This window comes from Miniopterus natalensis, chromosome 8, assembly GCF_054644295.1.
Source record: "Miniopterus natalensis isolate mMinNat1 chromosome 8, mMinNat1.hap1, whole genome shotgun sequence".
Taxonomy (NCBI): domain Eukaryota; kingdom Metazoa; phylum Chordata; class Mammalia; order Chiroptera; family Miniopteridae; genus Miniopterus; species Miniopterus natalensis.
In genome coordinates, this window is record NC_142088.1 from 37,130,399 (window position 1) to 37,145,214 (window position 14,816).

The following is a 14,816-nucleotide window of genomic DNA, read 5'->3' on the forward strand; positions in this document are numbered from 1 at the left end:
AACTCTCGGCCATCCTGAAAAACCCAGCTTGAAGACTTTTGACATGTGTTGATAAAACTGGCTCCTTCCTTGGTCCCCTTTCATCACTCTCTGCCTCTCCCAACCCAACCCAATCCATGTTCTTCGGGTTCCTTCCCTGACTCATCCCCAGAGTCCTGCTGCCGCTTTTCTTCCTACCACACACTAGGTCAGCACTTTCCACTCTGTTTTATCACAGAACAGTTCTTAAAAATTGTAGTGTGGAATGCAATACACGGCACAGAGTGAATTGACAGACCAATTAATTGCTGCAAGAAATTATCAACATTCAATCACATCCGTTTGTAAACTTGGAAATGACTCTAAGAAGTTGGATGGTCGTACCAGGTGCATTACCACGATCCTTCCTTATTTTCCTTTCCTTGCAGCACAATGTAAAGGTTCACTTCTCACAGGTATCATTTAACAAAGAGAAAATGAAACATGGACTTTTCTTTATTGTTCCTTTGTTTTTGTTATTTTAGGAAGTAAAAGCTTTATCTTATCTTTGAAGTCCTCAGCCTTGTACTACTTTGACTTAGGCACCGTCTGAGAAATATAAGACTCAGCTTTTTTTTTAAATTTCCATTTTTCAGGTAGAGATCCATAGAGAATAAGTTTGTGTACCAGTAATGTTTAATATGCAATAAAGGGTTAATAACATGACAAAAACATGTTGAATTTATCAGATACAGACCAGCAATCATTACAGGTGAGCTATATTAATGATGGCAAATGATGCCTGTGCTCCCACTCACTCATTCACGCATCCGGGGGCCTCTCCATGGTGGTTCCTGGCACTATCAGTGGGGCACGAATTCCAGACAGGCACATACGTGCGTAACCACAAGGACTGTGTATGGTGCATAGCATTTTGTTTACATATAATGCAGTTTAGATTGAACAGTCAATAGAGTAGTTATTCTTGCTATAGTGCACTCATTAGCATCTCCTGGAATCCACAGAATGTAGTTTGGAAAATATTGCCCCAGTATACTTGCTTTTATTTACATAATTTTAGTTATCACCTGCTAAGCCACAAATCTAACATCCTCCATGAAAATTTACCTTGATATTGCTATTTGGACAGCTCCTGGCAGTCAGTGCTCAGTAGGTACCTAGGGAAGAAATGGTGGAAGGAAGGGAGGGAGGGAGGGGATAGGGAATCTTACCGATTTTACAGCATTTCTGTTAATTTGATGTTTGTCGTGAAAATGATATAAAGGCAAGTTCACAAAATCATTTAGCATAAAATTCCTACTTCAAATCAAATATGAGCATAATACAAATTACTAACATGAGAGGCCAGTAGAGTTAAAACAGGCTTTCTAGTGAGAATTGGTAAGTGGGAAATGTGCTTTTGTTATGAAACACACTCTGAGACTACAAAAGTAGTTATCTAATTTTAAGATTACACATAGCCTAGATGTACTCTTTTGCTACATTTAAAATTTTGTAAATTGTCAATTTATTTTCTGATGTTTCCCCATTCTTGGGTTTAATTTTTCTTGCTCAGCTAAGGGGGAGGACTGGGGAGGTCAGTGGAATTAGTTATGTCACTGTGTTGATGTCCTGTCCTCAGTTTTGGTCATTACCTGATTATCTACTTTATGTCTACTTGCCTTGGGCCTCAATACAATCTGGAGTTGCTCTCTGGGTCATATAGACTCTATCATTTCTACCCATGGATTTGATTCTTTTACATTACAGTAGGCAAGTCTTTTTAAAGTAGATTCTAATAATTGCCTCACTATTGTTCTGTGACTAATATCACTTATCCCTTCTTAATGAGGCTAGATAGTCCTGCTTTAAGTGTAGTTTTGTAGGATTTGCTTTCAAGCAAACTTATGTTTCTCTCTTTTCTTACTGCCTGCCTTGGCGTTCTTATAGTTTCAAAGAAAGTGTGGAGAAATCATCATACTCCGACTGGCTGATAAATAATAGTGTTGCCGAGCTCGTGGCTTCCACAGGCCTTCCCGTGAACATCAGTGATGCCTACCAGGACCCGCGCTTTGACGCCGAGGTAAGAGGAGTCCTCTACCTCAGGAGTCTAAAGGTTCACTTGTCTCTCTGTTGATGTTTGCTGGATGAAGTAAAAAAGGGGCATCGTACGGACTGACAGAAACTACTCAGTTTACTGGCAGTACTTTTGCATCTTTCCCTCTGATCCGATTGTTTTCATTGCCTTCTGTTGACTGACAGGAAAACTTCCCCTCTCTACCCTGATTTGTGCCAAGTGGGTATCTATTAATGTATTAGTCTGATGGTCTCTTATGATTCTGTACAATTTTTATTAAATATACTCATACTCATGTACCCGTCATTAAATGTACCCATGTATATTTTATATTAATCATTATTTGTATTAAACTATGAAATAGCTAATAATAAAAATGTGTATATAACATAGTTATTTCCCAATAGATGTTAGAACAACTACCGTATTTTTTAAAATTGCTCCCAAGAAACAGTAAATTAATTTATTGTTGTTTAATGTTAATCATTGTGCTAATATACAGAATATATTAAAGCAATATAGATTCTGATTTGCAGAAGTTTAAAATTTGAGATTGTATAGAGTATCATACAGATAAATTTACACAAACTTATAAAATGTGTCTACGTGTGTGTGTGTGCATGCATGCATTCAATACACTAAAAATTTCCTTTTAATTTGGTGAGTTGGGGAACTGAGATGAGTTAATGTGGCTGAAGGGCCAGGTAGATGAGGCTGGAGAGGGAAACGGAGGCCAGATCACTCAAGAGGTGAAAGCCGTGTTAAGAGATTTGAGTATTTATCCCGGGCAATGGAGAACTAGTAGTTGAGTTTTAAATGGGGGAGAACCAGGAGTTATATTTTAGAAAGATCACACTGGCTACAAAACAGAGGGTATATTAGTAATAATACCTGAATTTTATGTGTCACCCTCAGAAGTAGGTGTCATCATCTCCCTTTTACAGACATTGAGAGCTGTAGATTCATTCCTAGTGTCAGACTCCACAGCCCTTACACTTAATCCTGCCCTGTGCTGTCTCCGATATGTGAGTGGAACAGGATGATGGCAGGGAGGCTAGAATCTAAATCTAATCTGTAATTTCAGTCAGATCATCTTTGCAGATCTCTGTAGGGAAATTTTAAATTCTCCAAACTCACCACTTCTCTAAAGTTGCCTGGAACTCTTTCTCCAGGCTACCTCCTCCACATATTTTCTATTAATTATTGAGCATCGGTTCCTTTCATGAACTCACAGTCTGGGTCGGGTGTCTCCCCTGTGTGCTCCTTTCGCTGCCCCAATGCTGACCGCCCTCCAGCTTTCTTCGGTCTGTTTCATTAAACCTGAATTTTGCGTTACCTTCCTTGGGAAAGTGCTCCACCACCACCTTGGTTCTGTGACTGGCAGAGTGGAAATGATTATAGATGCCAATATTTGTACACGTTAGCATTGTGACTGGGCTATGACTGATGTTATAAAGCTTGGCCTTTTGCTATGTTTCTTTCCTCCTTGATTTTAGAGAATATCGAAGAACAGATTTCTAAACACAATTTTTTGAAGTTCTCTCAGTCTTCTATTATTACCATCAGTAATAATTGAACAAAATGAAAGGCTAAGAGGCTGAAAACTTCTCTCACTACAAGTAATTCTAAAATCATCCTAGAGACAGAGGGTACCCTTTAGAACTGTGTTGTTTCCCTGCAAAGGTTTGAATCTTCTCTTCCAGTGTCTGGGACATGGGTTCATATTTTCCCCCAGTAATTGTAACTGAGCCATTATTTATCAGCAATAGAATGTAATGGAACAGTTTTTTAAAATCCAGGATTAATGAGTAATTGTTACCTCCACTGGGGAAAGCTCTTGCTTTTTTGTTTTCCGTACTCACTGACTTCCCTGAATAGTTTGACGTTGGTTACCAAGAATGATAATTTGCAGAGAGGTAGCATGAGGAATCCTTTTCAGAGCATTTCTTGTTTTTCCTACAGATTTTCTCATCACAGAGCTACATACTGCCAGAAACACAATTACCCTGAGCACTGGTATCTATACTGAATTTCTCAGTGGCTCAATGGCTAATTCTGGCCACCCGAATTTTCCTTACTGAGCAGGAAGAAGGACTCCAATTCATCTAACACAGTGGCCTGGGATAGAACGCCCGAAAGTGGATTGGTCTTATTCTGAGGTTTCATATTATACATACATCAACTTTCAGTTAATAGAAATATTAGAGATTTCTTTAATTTACAGGTGAGAAAACAGAAACTCAGAGAGCTGAAGTGACTTGCCTAAGGCCACACACCTTCCCTGAGGCAGGGCACAGAACAGACGCTGGACCTTCTGATTCGTAATTCTATTCTCGTTCCATGAGTGGCCTCTTGGGGGCACCTGCTGCTGAGGGTTGCCCGGGCAGTAGAATGACCACCCCTTCCTTCCTCTCTCCATACAGGCACATGAATTTATGCCTGGCAGACCTACCTGTTTGTCTCATCTGCTCCACTTACCAGCTGAGAAGTCTTGGGCATACTGCTTACATACATACATGTAACATGTAAAATTCTGCATAAATATTTTGTAAACCATGGAGTCCTGTATAAATATCAGGCAAAGGTATTAGTCTGATTGAGGACTAGTTTTTTAGTTCCAGGGAGATACTTTTAAGCAGATGCTTTTACACAGGGGCCTTTACACAGAACTGTAGACCAGCTGAATTTGGATCATGGGAAAGCCAAGGTCAATGTTCCCTTCCTCCAGGCACAGTGGGGAAGAAAGAGAAAAGTCTCTACGCAAGGAGGGGAGTTAAAGGTGATAGTTTGTTGACAGTAAAGAAGGCATGATGGCAATAATCTGACAAGCTGTAGGTCTTCAAGGAAGCCAGGTCTTCTCATTTCTGGTCAGAGGAGGAGCAATGGCAAATGTCCCCAGGTGGTGAAGGCTGGATGTATGTCCCATGGCCATGGGCTGCCTTAGGTAGATGGTCACCACCTTCTCCCTTAGGGCAGCCAGCAATATGCAGACCTAGCTCTTTACAATGTGGTCAGGCATCCAGGGGTCAGGTTACCTAGGTGTATTGGGGGTGTCAAATCTCAGGGCCTAAGTGCACTGCCCAGGCCAAGTAACCCACCAATCCTGAAAACATGTAGCTAAAAGCCAGTCACATTGGTCTGTGACTTAATCCAATAGCAGTTTAGTTTTTGCTCATGTTAAGCCTACATGGATGTTCCTGATCAGTGGCAGTGGGTAGGGTGTTCCCTTCTCCATGAATGAAATTGTTCAGCAGCAACGATAACTGCCTCACTCAGTGGACCAATTTGTAGGTTCTTCAGATCTCTCACTGCAGGTGCTGAACCCAATACACCTCTCATGTGCACTTGGTAGTTTGTTCTCCAATTCCGACGAACACACGAAGCTTGTCAGCTTTGGGGCTTCGTGATGCCAGTAGTTATTTTCTATTAATAAGAGATAATTTATTCTGTCAAGCTTTGCTTTAGCTGTACAGTTAAAGTGTAAAGCAGATTTCCAATTTCTGTGAATTTTCTGCCCCATACTAACTTCTGGGAAGTCTTCGGAAACTCTGCCCAAAAACATGCAGCATGAGAATGATCCTTACTTTGAAATCTGTTTTGAAACTGTTGGTCTTTCTTTTGATAAAGCTACAAAGGGATGTTTTTAATGTGATATAAAGCTCATCCCAGGTGGTGCCAGGTGCTTGCTGCGAGGCCTATGGGGCAAGTAATCATAGTTATCCACCTGCTGGGTGTTCCCTTTGTAATTGTGTTAAATATTTAATGGAGTCCCCTCCTTGCAGTGAACAGAGCGACTTAGAGGGCGAGCCACAGTGATTAGTTCCCTGCTGTCTGGCTGTTCAAGTTGACTCTTAGCAGTGGTACCTGCTGGGCTTGATAGCATACATGGTTTTATGGCCAAACTCCTTAGTTTATGGATGGAAGGTTATGACAGAATGGTTATATAAGATAGTCACAGAGCCAGAACTAAATTTCTGAGCTTTAAATTTTGCAACCTTATGAAGATCAGGGTATGTTTATTCTGTTACAAGACTCTGTGAGCCTTGAAAAGGATCGAAGATGGAAATTACTGATTAAATATAACTAATTATATTTATTTGTAGCGGATTAAGAAACACTCATGTTCATGGGTTATCATGTTTGTGGATTTTGTTGTTTTATAAGGCATTTGCTCCTTGTGAAGGGGGTATCCATGCTTTTAAATTTTAAGTCACATCATATCACAACTCTTCGAAGTCTGCTTACAAACTCTTCGAAGTCTTCTTATTTCACTAGAGTAAAAGCCAAGTTTACAATTTTTTCAGAGGCTTGCAATGCCTTACACACTTTGGTGTCTTATTATCTACCCCCTAGCCCTCACTCATACTTTTCTAGCCACACCGGTCTCCTTGTAATTCTTAGAACATGCTACTCACACATCTACCTCAGGGCCTTTGCACTGGCTACTCCATCAACTGAAATACTCTTCCCCCAATTGCTGCATGACTCACATCTTCACCTCTTTAAAGTCATTGTTCAGATGTTACCTGTTAATAAAGACTGGCATCCTTGGTGTTCCTAATCGCTTTTATCCTGCTCTATTTTTTCCCCTAATCCCAAACACCTTCTAACATATAGTTTATTTATGTATTTTTCTTCTTTGTTTACCACCTGTCTTCTCTCACTAGAATATAAGCTCAATGAAGTTGAGAATTTAGTCAGTTTTGTTCACTGATGTATCCTCAACAACTAAAACAATGTTTATAGTACACAATAGACATTATTGTTGAATATTGTTTAGCATTGTTGAATGTATTATCTGTGTCATTTATAAATATGTTAAATGCTATTAAATATAGTATAAATTGATGTATGAACATATTGTATATTTGTAGGAAAAGATCAGGAAGAACATATCAAACTGTTAATAGTTGTCTTTTCTAGAAATGGCAAGATCAGAGCTTTAGATTTTATTTTTACTTAAAATTTCACAGGAGTTTATGTTATTTTTGTATAATCAGGCAAAATTCTAGAGAGATTTTAAAATTTTAGACCTTTTATATTTTACAGGGCTACCATGAGACCTCTAAATTCTATAAACTATTACTCAAAATCAGAATTAAAATAATGTAAGACCTGAGTAAATTAAGTTACCTTGCTATATCCTTGGGGAATTCAGGTAGATTACTTTCTGTTGCCTTTGCCAGCATGGAGTGTTGCTTGAATTTTATTCTAAGATCCTTGTCTGAACTGTTCCAACAGCATCTACATAAAGGGCATTTGCAGATGACCTCCTATTACATCTGGTCGCTTCTTGGAGTGCATACTCTATTTACAAATCTCTTCATGAAACAGTTATTCTGGCCTCACTATAGTTGGCACTATACTTGAGAATTAACTCTCAATGGTTAGCTGCGCTCTAGTACATCATCTGTGAAGCTTTCTTCTCTTCTTTTCATACTAGATTCAAAAGAACACCTTAGAACAAATACACTAACACACAGCATGCCATTATTTAGTCAATATAAGGTACAGTATTCTATTGCTTAATTTAATATTTCCTTCCATTAGTGTAGTGATGGAGAGAATTTCAGAGCCATGACGTAAGGGGTTTGTTTGCTGGCTGCAGCAGGAACAAACAATTGGACCCAACATTTAAATAGGAAAGGTTCAACAAGGGGAATGGCAGAAAATAACTAAAAAGTAAGGCAGGCTTTATGCATGGATGGTTTGGTGGTCTGTGTATTTGTTACAAATTCAGGAGCAGTGGGAAACCCATCAGCACCCAGTTGTCCTCTGCCATAGTGGCCAATGCCCAGAATTGCACAGTCAAGTCTAAGGTGTCATGATCCTAAGTCTGTCGTTCTTCAGTCCCACACAGTTCTTCCACCTGAAGTTCTTTCTCTGACTTTTTAAGTTAAAGCCTGTTGTAGACAATTCAATAGTTCATACCCTTGTCATGAGCACTTAAGGATAATGGGCCTCCAGGCTCCGAGATCCTTCAACATAGAGCATTAAAGTCCATTTTGCCTGTCAGATCTTAATAGCAAAACCCTCCGGCAATCTGGGATGCTGAGTGTTAGCCTCAGGACAGTTCATTGTTCTCTATAATGCCTTTGTAATGCCTTCTGGGGTATCACTTGTGTTTCTGTTACAAAAGGAAATGTGAAAAATTGAAACCAGTAAGAGTTAGAGCTCTGTGGACCTGCTGAAATGCATTTGTTACTAGTAATCTCCCAGTTGCTGACACTTAGGGTAGGCCAGTTTGAGATTCTTTCCAGAGAGTAGGGTTTGGTAGAGAAGACTGGACAGTGGACATAAGATTTCCAGGTTACCAGGAGCATGAGGAAGCTTAGGAGGATTACTAAGATGTGAGTAAGATATAGAATGGGCTAGCTGTGGGTAGTGAAGACTAATAGGAGTCTATGAATCTAAGAGTCAAACAGGCTTTTCTACATAGGTTGTGGAGAGAGTGACTCAGTTCTAAGTCCAAAGGTCAGTTACTATTTTTTTTTTAGGAGTGCTTTTGTCAGGAACTTAAGGAATCCCTTGTAGGCATTGTTCTAGGGGCCATTAGGACTGATCCCATGTGCAGGTAAGGTAGGCAGAAAGAAACTGCCTCTCTCTTGTTTCAAGGAAATCAAATGGCTGACTGGAAACACCTCTGTCAGCTTGTTCTAGTACCATAATTTCTCTCTGGTAGATTGGCGTTTAGGGGATAAAGTTTTGTTTCAGATTATTGTTAAAGTTGTACATATCTTTCTAGGGAAAGGAAACACATTGCACATTAATAAATTATAACATAATCATCCATTAATTTAACATTTCCTTTGACCACCTTTGAGGGACTGGAAAATATGACAAGTATATTTTGGCGGCTCCTAGAGATAAGCCATCTTTAATTAGATCCATTAACTGGGAAACTGCAGTGATTTTTAGTAAAAAACAAACAAACAACAAAAACCTCTTTCATTTCATTGGCAAAGAGCCTAAGCTTTGTTTTCCTCACCACCAGCCCCTAAAACTGTCTCTGTCTTTGTTTCTCTCCCGCATCACATGTCCCTTTCTTTTTGGTCTGTGACCTCTTCCCCAGATGCTTCAGATTTCCTAAGGGAGGTTATCCAGAGCCTACAGTTGTCCCAGAGTTGGCAGAGGCAGTTGTGCCTGGCACTCATTGTTGGTTCAGGACCACTGACAATTCTAGTGCTGCTCTGGCTAGCCCGAGTCTGTAGATTATACCTTCCAGACCTTTCTAAAATGGACTTCCTTCTCTCACACTCATTAGCATTGCTGTAATGTAGACATTATCCTCGGGGAGAGGAAGAAAACCACTTGTTCTTGTGGAAGATAAAAGTTGATGGATGTGTTTATTATTGTCTGGCTTCCTTTGAGCCAGTCTCTCCACTTTCAAGGTAGTTAATTCCTCTAAGTCTTATCGGATAAGGGAGGCTGTTAACCGAACCTACCTCACAGGGCTGTTTTAATAAGTATATGAGATAATTCATGTGAAAGCCCTGAACAGGGTGCCAGACATGGAGCGAACATGCAGTAAAAGTTAGCTTATCATCATCACTGTCACCCTTGTCTTTGAAGACCCACTTTTAAGGATCTAAAGCTGCTCCTCATTCCTCTAACCACAGTCAGTTGCTGGCTTTACTATAATGTTTTGAACATTCTTTACTTGGGCTCTTATTTTGTCTTGATTATTTCTATCTTTATGAGACTGTGAGCTCATCAAGGATAATAACTGTCTGAATTCACTTTTATGTCCCTGACACCCAGCAATGTGTCTGGTGCATAGTAGGTGGTAAATAAATATACAGGGGTGGGCCAAAGTGGGTTTACAGTTGCACTGTGACGTTCTTTTCCATTAATAAGGCCATTGTAATAATCGTAACCTGCATGTCTTTTTCCCTATGAACAGCTGTAAACCTACTTTTGCCCCCCGTATGTGGGGAGTACATTGGGTCAGTGATTTATACCCATATTTTTTGTTTGTTTTAATCCTTCCCCGAGGATATTTTTTCCATTGCTTTTCAGAGAGAGTGGAAAAAGAGAGAGAGAGAGAGAGAGAGAGAGAAACATCGATGTGAGAGAGACACATCGATTGGTTGCCTCCTACACTGGCTCTGACCAGGGCCAGGGATCGAGCCTGCAACCCAGGTACTTGCCCTTGGCTGGTAATCGAACCCAGGACCTTTCGGTCCATAGGCCGATGCTCTAAATACTGAGCCAAACTGGCTAGGGCTATGTGTGTGTTTTTGGTTTGGTTTGGTTTGGTTTGGATCTGGAATTTTCAAAAATCGATCAATAGAATTCACCCTATTAACAAACTAAAAAAAAAAAAAAAAATCGCATGCTTAAAATCATATGATTAAAAGGCATATAATTTAAGAGTAAGAGGACATAATGATGTGCTTAGAAAATCCAAAACACTACAGATGAGATACTAAAATTAACAATTGAATTTGGCAAGATTTATGAATGCAAGTTCAATATACAAAAACCAATTATATTTTATATAGCTATAGAAAGCATTAGAAAATAAATTACTAATACCATTTACAATAACATGAACTTTTAAAACATGAAGTACAACTATAGCAAATTATGTGTAAGACTCTGCATAGAAAACTGTAAAAGTTTGCTTAGAGAAATTCTAAGGACCGTAAATAAAGAAATGTTTATGGATTTGAAGACTCAGTTTTGTAAAGATGTCAATTATCTCCAAATTGATTAATAGATTTAATAGAATTCCAATAAAAATCTCGGCTTTTCAGCTGTGTGTGTGTATGTATGTGCGTGCACGCATGGGCATGCGCACATATGCAAACTTTAAGTTTATTCTAAAATTAATATGGAAATGCCTAGGGCTAAAAATGTCCGAACAGTCTTAAGGACAGAGTTGGAGGATTTGTACTACTAGATACTAAGACTTATTATCAGGTTTTATTATTTAAGGCAGTATGGTATTGGCAGAAGGATAGACACATAGATCAGTAAAGCAGAATAGAGTCCAGAAACAGATCCAAACATATATGAGCGCTTGAGTAATGAGAAAGTGGTACTGCAGAGTGGTGGGGAGAGGTATTCTTCTCCCCCAAATAGTGCTTGGTCAGTTGGGCACCCACTTTTATTTTACTTATTTATTTATTTTAATTTTTTTATTGATTTCAGAGAAAGGAAGAGAGAGGGAGAGAGAGATAGAAACATCCATGATGAGAGTCATCTGAACCCGCAACCTGAGCACGTGCCCTGCCCTGACCAGGAATCTAACCGTGACCTCCTGGTTCGTAGGTCGACGCTCAACCAGTGAGCCACTCTGGCTGGGCAAGGGCATCCGCTTTTAAACAAGACTCTTGACTCTTAACTCACACTATGCCCCAAAGTCATTTTCAGTTAGATTGTAAATCTAAATGTGAAAGTTCAAACAATAAAGATCTTAAGGGAAGAATAGGAGCATATCTTCATGAGCTAGGAAGAAGCAGGGAAAGATTACTTGAACAGGGCCAAAAAAGTACTGAATGAAAAAGGGAGACCAATGATTGGTATCGAGAATAGAAGACATCTGGAAAATTAACTTCTCGGAGGAAAACCAAAAAAAATTGAAATACAAAATTTAGGTATGTAAATTAACTTCCAATTTAAATTTTTTTTTAATATGTAGTTTTCAACTTCTACAATGAGTATTTTAAGATATAAAAATATCCTTTTATCCCAACCATCATGGTCCAAAACCTTGATATATTGTTCTTTTCCTATAGTATTGGGATGACAGGTTGACCTTTTTCTTTAGAAATCAAGGTCACATGAACTAACTGACATCCTTTCAGTCCTTAGTAGCTCTTATCTAATAGTTCAAAATGGACCATTGGTTTTAATATTGTGGCACTTGTTGCTGAATGATGTTTGTTTGATGCTGATAATTATACCTTCATATTTTAAAAATGTCATCTCCTGACAATCTGTTAAGCTACAGAAAGATCTTTGAACTTCTACATTTAACTTATTTTTTGTAACTTCAATTGTTAGTATATGATTTTAGAACATACACAGTAAATTAATAATGTTAAAATATAGAGTATTTAAAGTAAGTATATATATGGCATTGTTATAGACTCAGACATTTTTACTAACGGATGTGCTCCATCGAATACAAATATTGACCCTGGTTTAATTAAAATGCTTTCAATACTCAGAGCAGAAACCGCTGCTTGAATTCTTGTCTGGTGGTGTGATTGTGATCAACACAGTTTTACATCCAGTTCTCTGTGGATCAGGAGGTAGCATTGGTGTGGGGTGTTTTCATTGATTCGTACTTGGGTAGGGCTTGATTTCCTTGGGATGTTTATTGTGAGGTTTGAAATTACAAGAGACAGGTGTGTATGCATTAAAAATTAAATTATAATGTGTCTTTTTAAACATTATTTTAAAATATTTGTCATAAAGAGTGGTAAGAGAGAAGTAAGTAGATAATATTTAATTTCAATTAACTACTTTTTTATATCCTAGGCTGACCAGATATCTGGTTTTCACATAAGATCAGTTCTCTGTGTACCTATTTGGAATAGCAGCCACCAAATAATTGGTAAGACATTACCTAAATGTTCAACCATTTTTTATAGAAATACAAATTTACTATAAAATACACACATATCTTTTTTTATGTGTTCCCCCCTTTTATGTCCAGGACTTATCAACTTATGTCTCATACTCTTGTATAGTCTTGTAAGTGCAGACTCCTGATGAGTCAGCATTAATCAGATCAATGAACAAATATCTATTCCTTTAAATAAGAACCAATAATTTTGAAGTTGGAAGGGATCTCAGAAAGCAACCAATAGGACTCTTACCTTATACCCTGTGGAAGCAGAGAGGGTGGATGGGGGAGTGCAAAAATGGGTAAAGTCACAGAGTGAGTTGGTAGCAGGGTCAGAACTAAAACTAGGACCTCCTAACTCCTCATACAAACTTTCCCACTACACCTACATATTTATATCTATGCGTTTACACATGGATTAAATGCAAAGAAAAAAAGAACATGAATTATTAAACATATACTGAACATATATCCTTCTCCCTGGGTGATTGTGAAATAAGCTACACTTTCCCCAGAATAAGGGAATTGTGGATCAAAGCAGCTTCCAATTTTTATCTCCCTCCTTGCACCCTTCCCTCCCCTCAAAAACTCAGTCAAGAAAAGCATTAAACCTAAGAAAGCAGTCTAGGCAAGAAGAGGTCAGTGGTTAAAGTAAAGAAGTCATGAAGGATGTTCAGCATTAATTAAAATTATTGAAATGCAATGAAAATTTGATATTTTCCTAAGAGACATAAGGTAGCTAATGCATTTCATAACCAATGCATCTATTGGCCTCTCTGCTTCCCCCAAGTTTGCCCCCTAAACTCTAAGACAGGCTACTTACCAATTTACTACTCTGTAAATGTTCTCAAGACTTGAATTCTAAGAGAAATTTTTCATCAGTTTGCTCAATTCGCAGAAAAACATTGCTACATTATTGAACATAGAGAATATTCTAAGATTTGGGAATCTGAGCCCCTAGTACAAAGCATTGAATTATATCATGTACAGAGTTTTAAATATATTTAAGTTGAAAAAAAAGAGAAGGTTCATAAGAAACACCATATGGGAGAGGATCATTTGGGGAGGACATATGTAATACTTTCAACAATAAATTTAAAAAAAACCACCATATGTTATCTGTTGATGTCCAATGGCAATCTTACATATAGTCTTTCATTTTATTCCTAACATAAACATCTGTTATTCTTTTGAAATTAAGACTGTAGTTTGCCTGTTATGTGTTAAAAGATTTGCATTTAATTATATATGTCTTTTTAGCGTATGATAACTTACCTCCCTAGTGGGAAGTTAGGTGTTTTAAAAAATAGAAACATGCTTTAGAATCACAGCTATTTTTGTTGTTGTTATTGTTTGTACTAAATGGGGATACAGGGGAGTGATTTTTAAGATTGATGAGTTTTTTTGGTTAAACTTGTAGGTTTTGATAGCTATGCCCCTAAACATCTGGTATAATGCTGGAAATAAACTTTGGAAAGAAGAAGCACATGTAAATTAAGTTTGTTAGAACTGTATGTACGCCAGTAGATGACAGCACTAACATTGCTTTGAAGGTTAACTGTATCATCATTCCTAACATAGTACTCCCTGTGGAATAATATGCTTTACAAACATGCAACGTTATCCCATTTAATCTTCATAACCCTCTGAGATAATTAACATTTCAACCCCCATTTTACAGATGAGGAAATATAGTGCTAAAAATTTAGGTAACTTGCTCAAGGTAACACCCGCTGATGGTGGAGTTGAAACCAAAACAGCCTAACTCCAGAGTCAGTGTCCTTAATCACTATGTCATACTGCCTCGCTCAAACATTGTGCTTCAGGGAACTGAAAAAATAAAAAATTATGTCTGTGTGTGTGTGTGTGTGTGTGTGTGTATACACACACACAAAGTTATATATATTTAGTTATATATGTGTGTATGTATGTGTATATATGCCAGGTTTATCAGAGTTATTGTGCACAGTCATCTTGAAAACCATTTTCAGGAAGTAGATGGCTGCCTGGTAGAACTCCAGGCTTCAGAGACCTAGTCTGGGTTTCACAGTCTGGAAAGCAGACTGCATTTCAGTGCACCTCAGATCTGCTGCCAGGGACAGAACAGGTACTAGAGAGACCAGAGCTAAACTGGGTGTCTCCAGTGACTGGAAGGAGGCATAGAGTCAGCTGGGGCTTACTGTATTTAGTAACAGTGTCCAG

The 14,816-nt window shown here is 38.3% G+C and overlaps 1 protein-coding gene across 1 annotated transcript in view; it reads left to right on the forward strand.

Annotated features, from left to right (window-relative positions):
• PDE11A (phosphodiesterase 11A) overlaps positions 1 to 14,816 on the forward strand; it is a 253,430-nt gene that overhangs the window by 110,136 nt on the left and 128,478 nt on the right. Inside the window, exons 6-7 of the mRNA XM_016209449.2 lie at positions 1,909 to 2,041; positions 12,527 to 12,602. Coding sequence (XP_016064935.2) covers positions 1,909 to 2,041; positions 12,527 to 12,602 — 209 coding nt within the window. The remainder of the gene's footprint in view (positions 1 to 1,908; positions 2,042 to 12,526; positions 12,603 to 14,816) is intronic.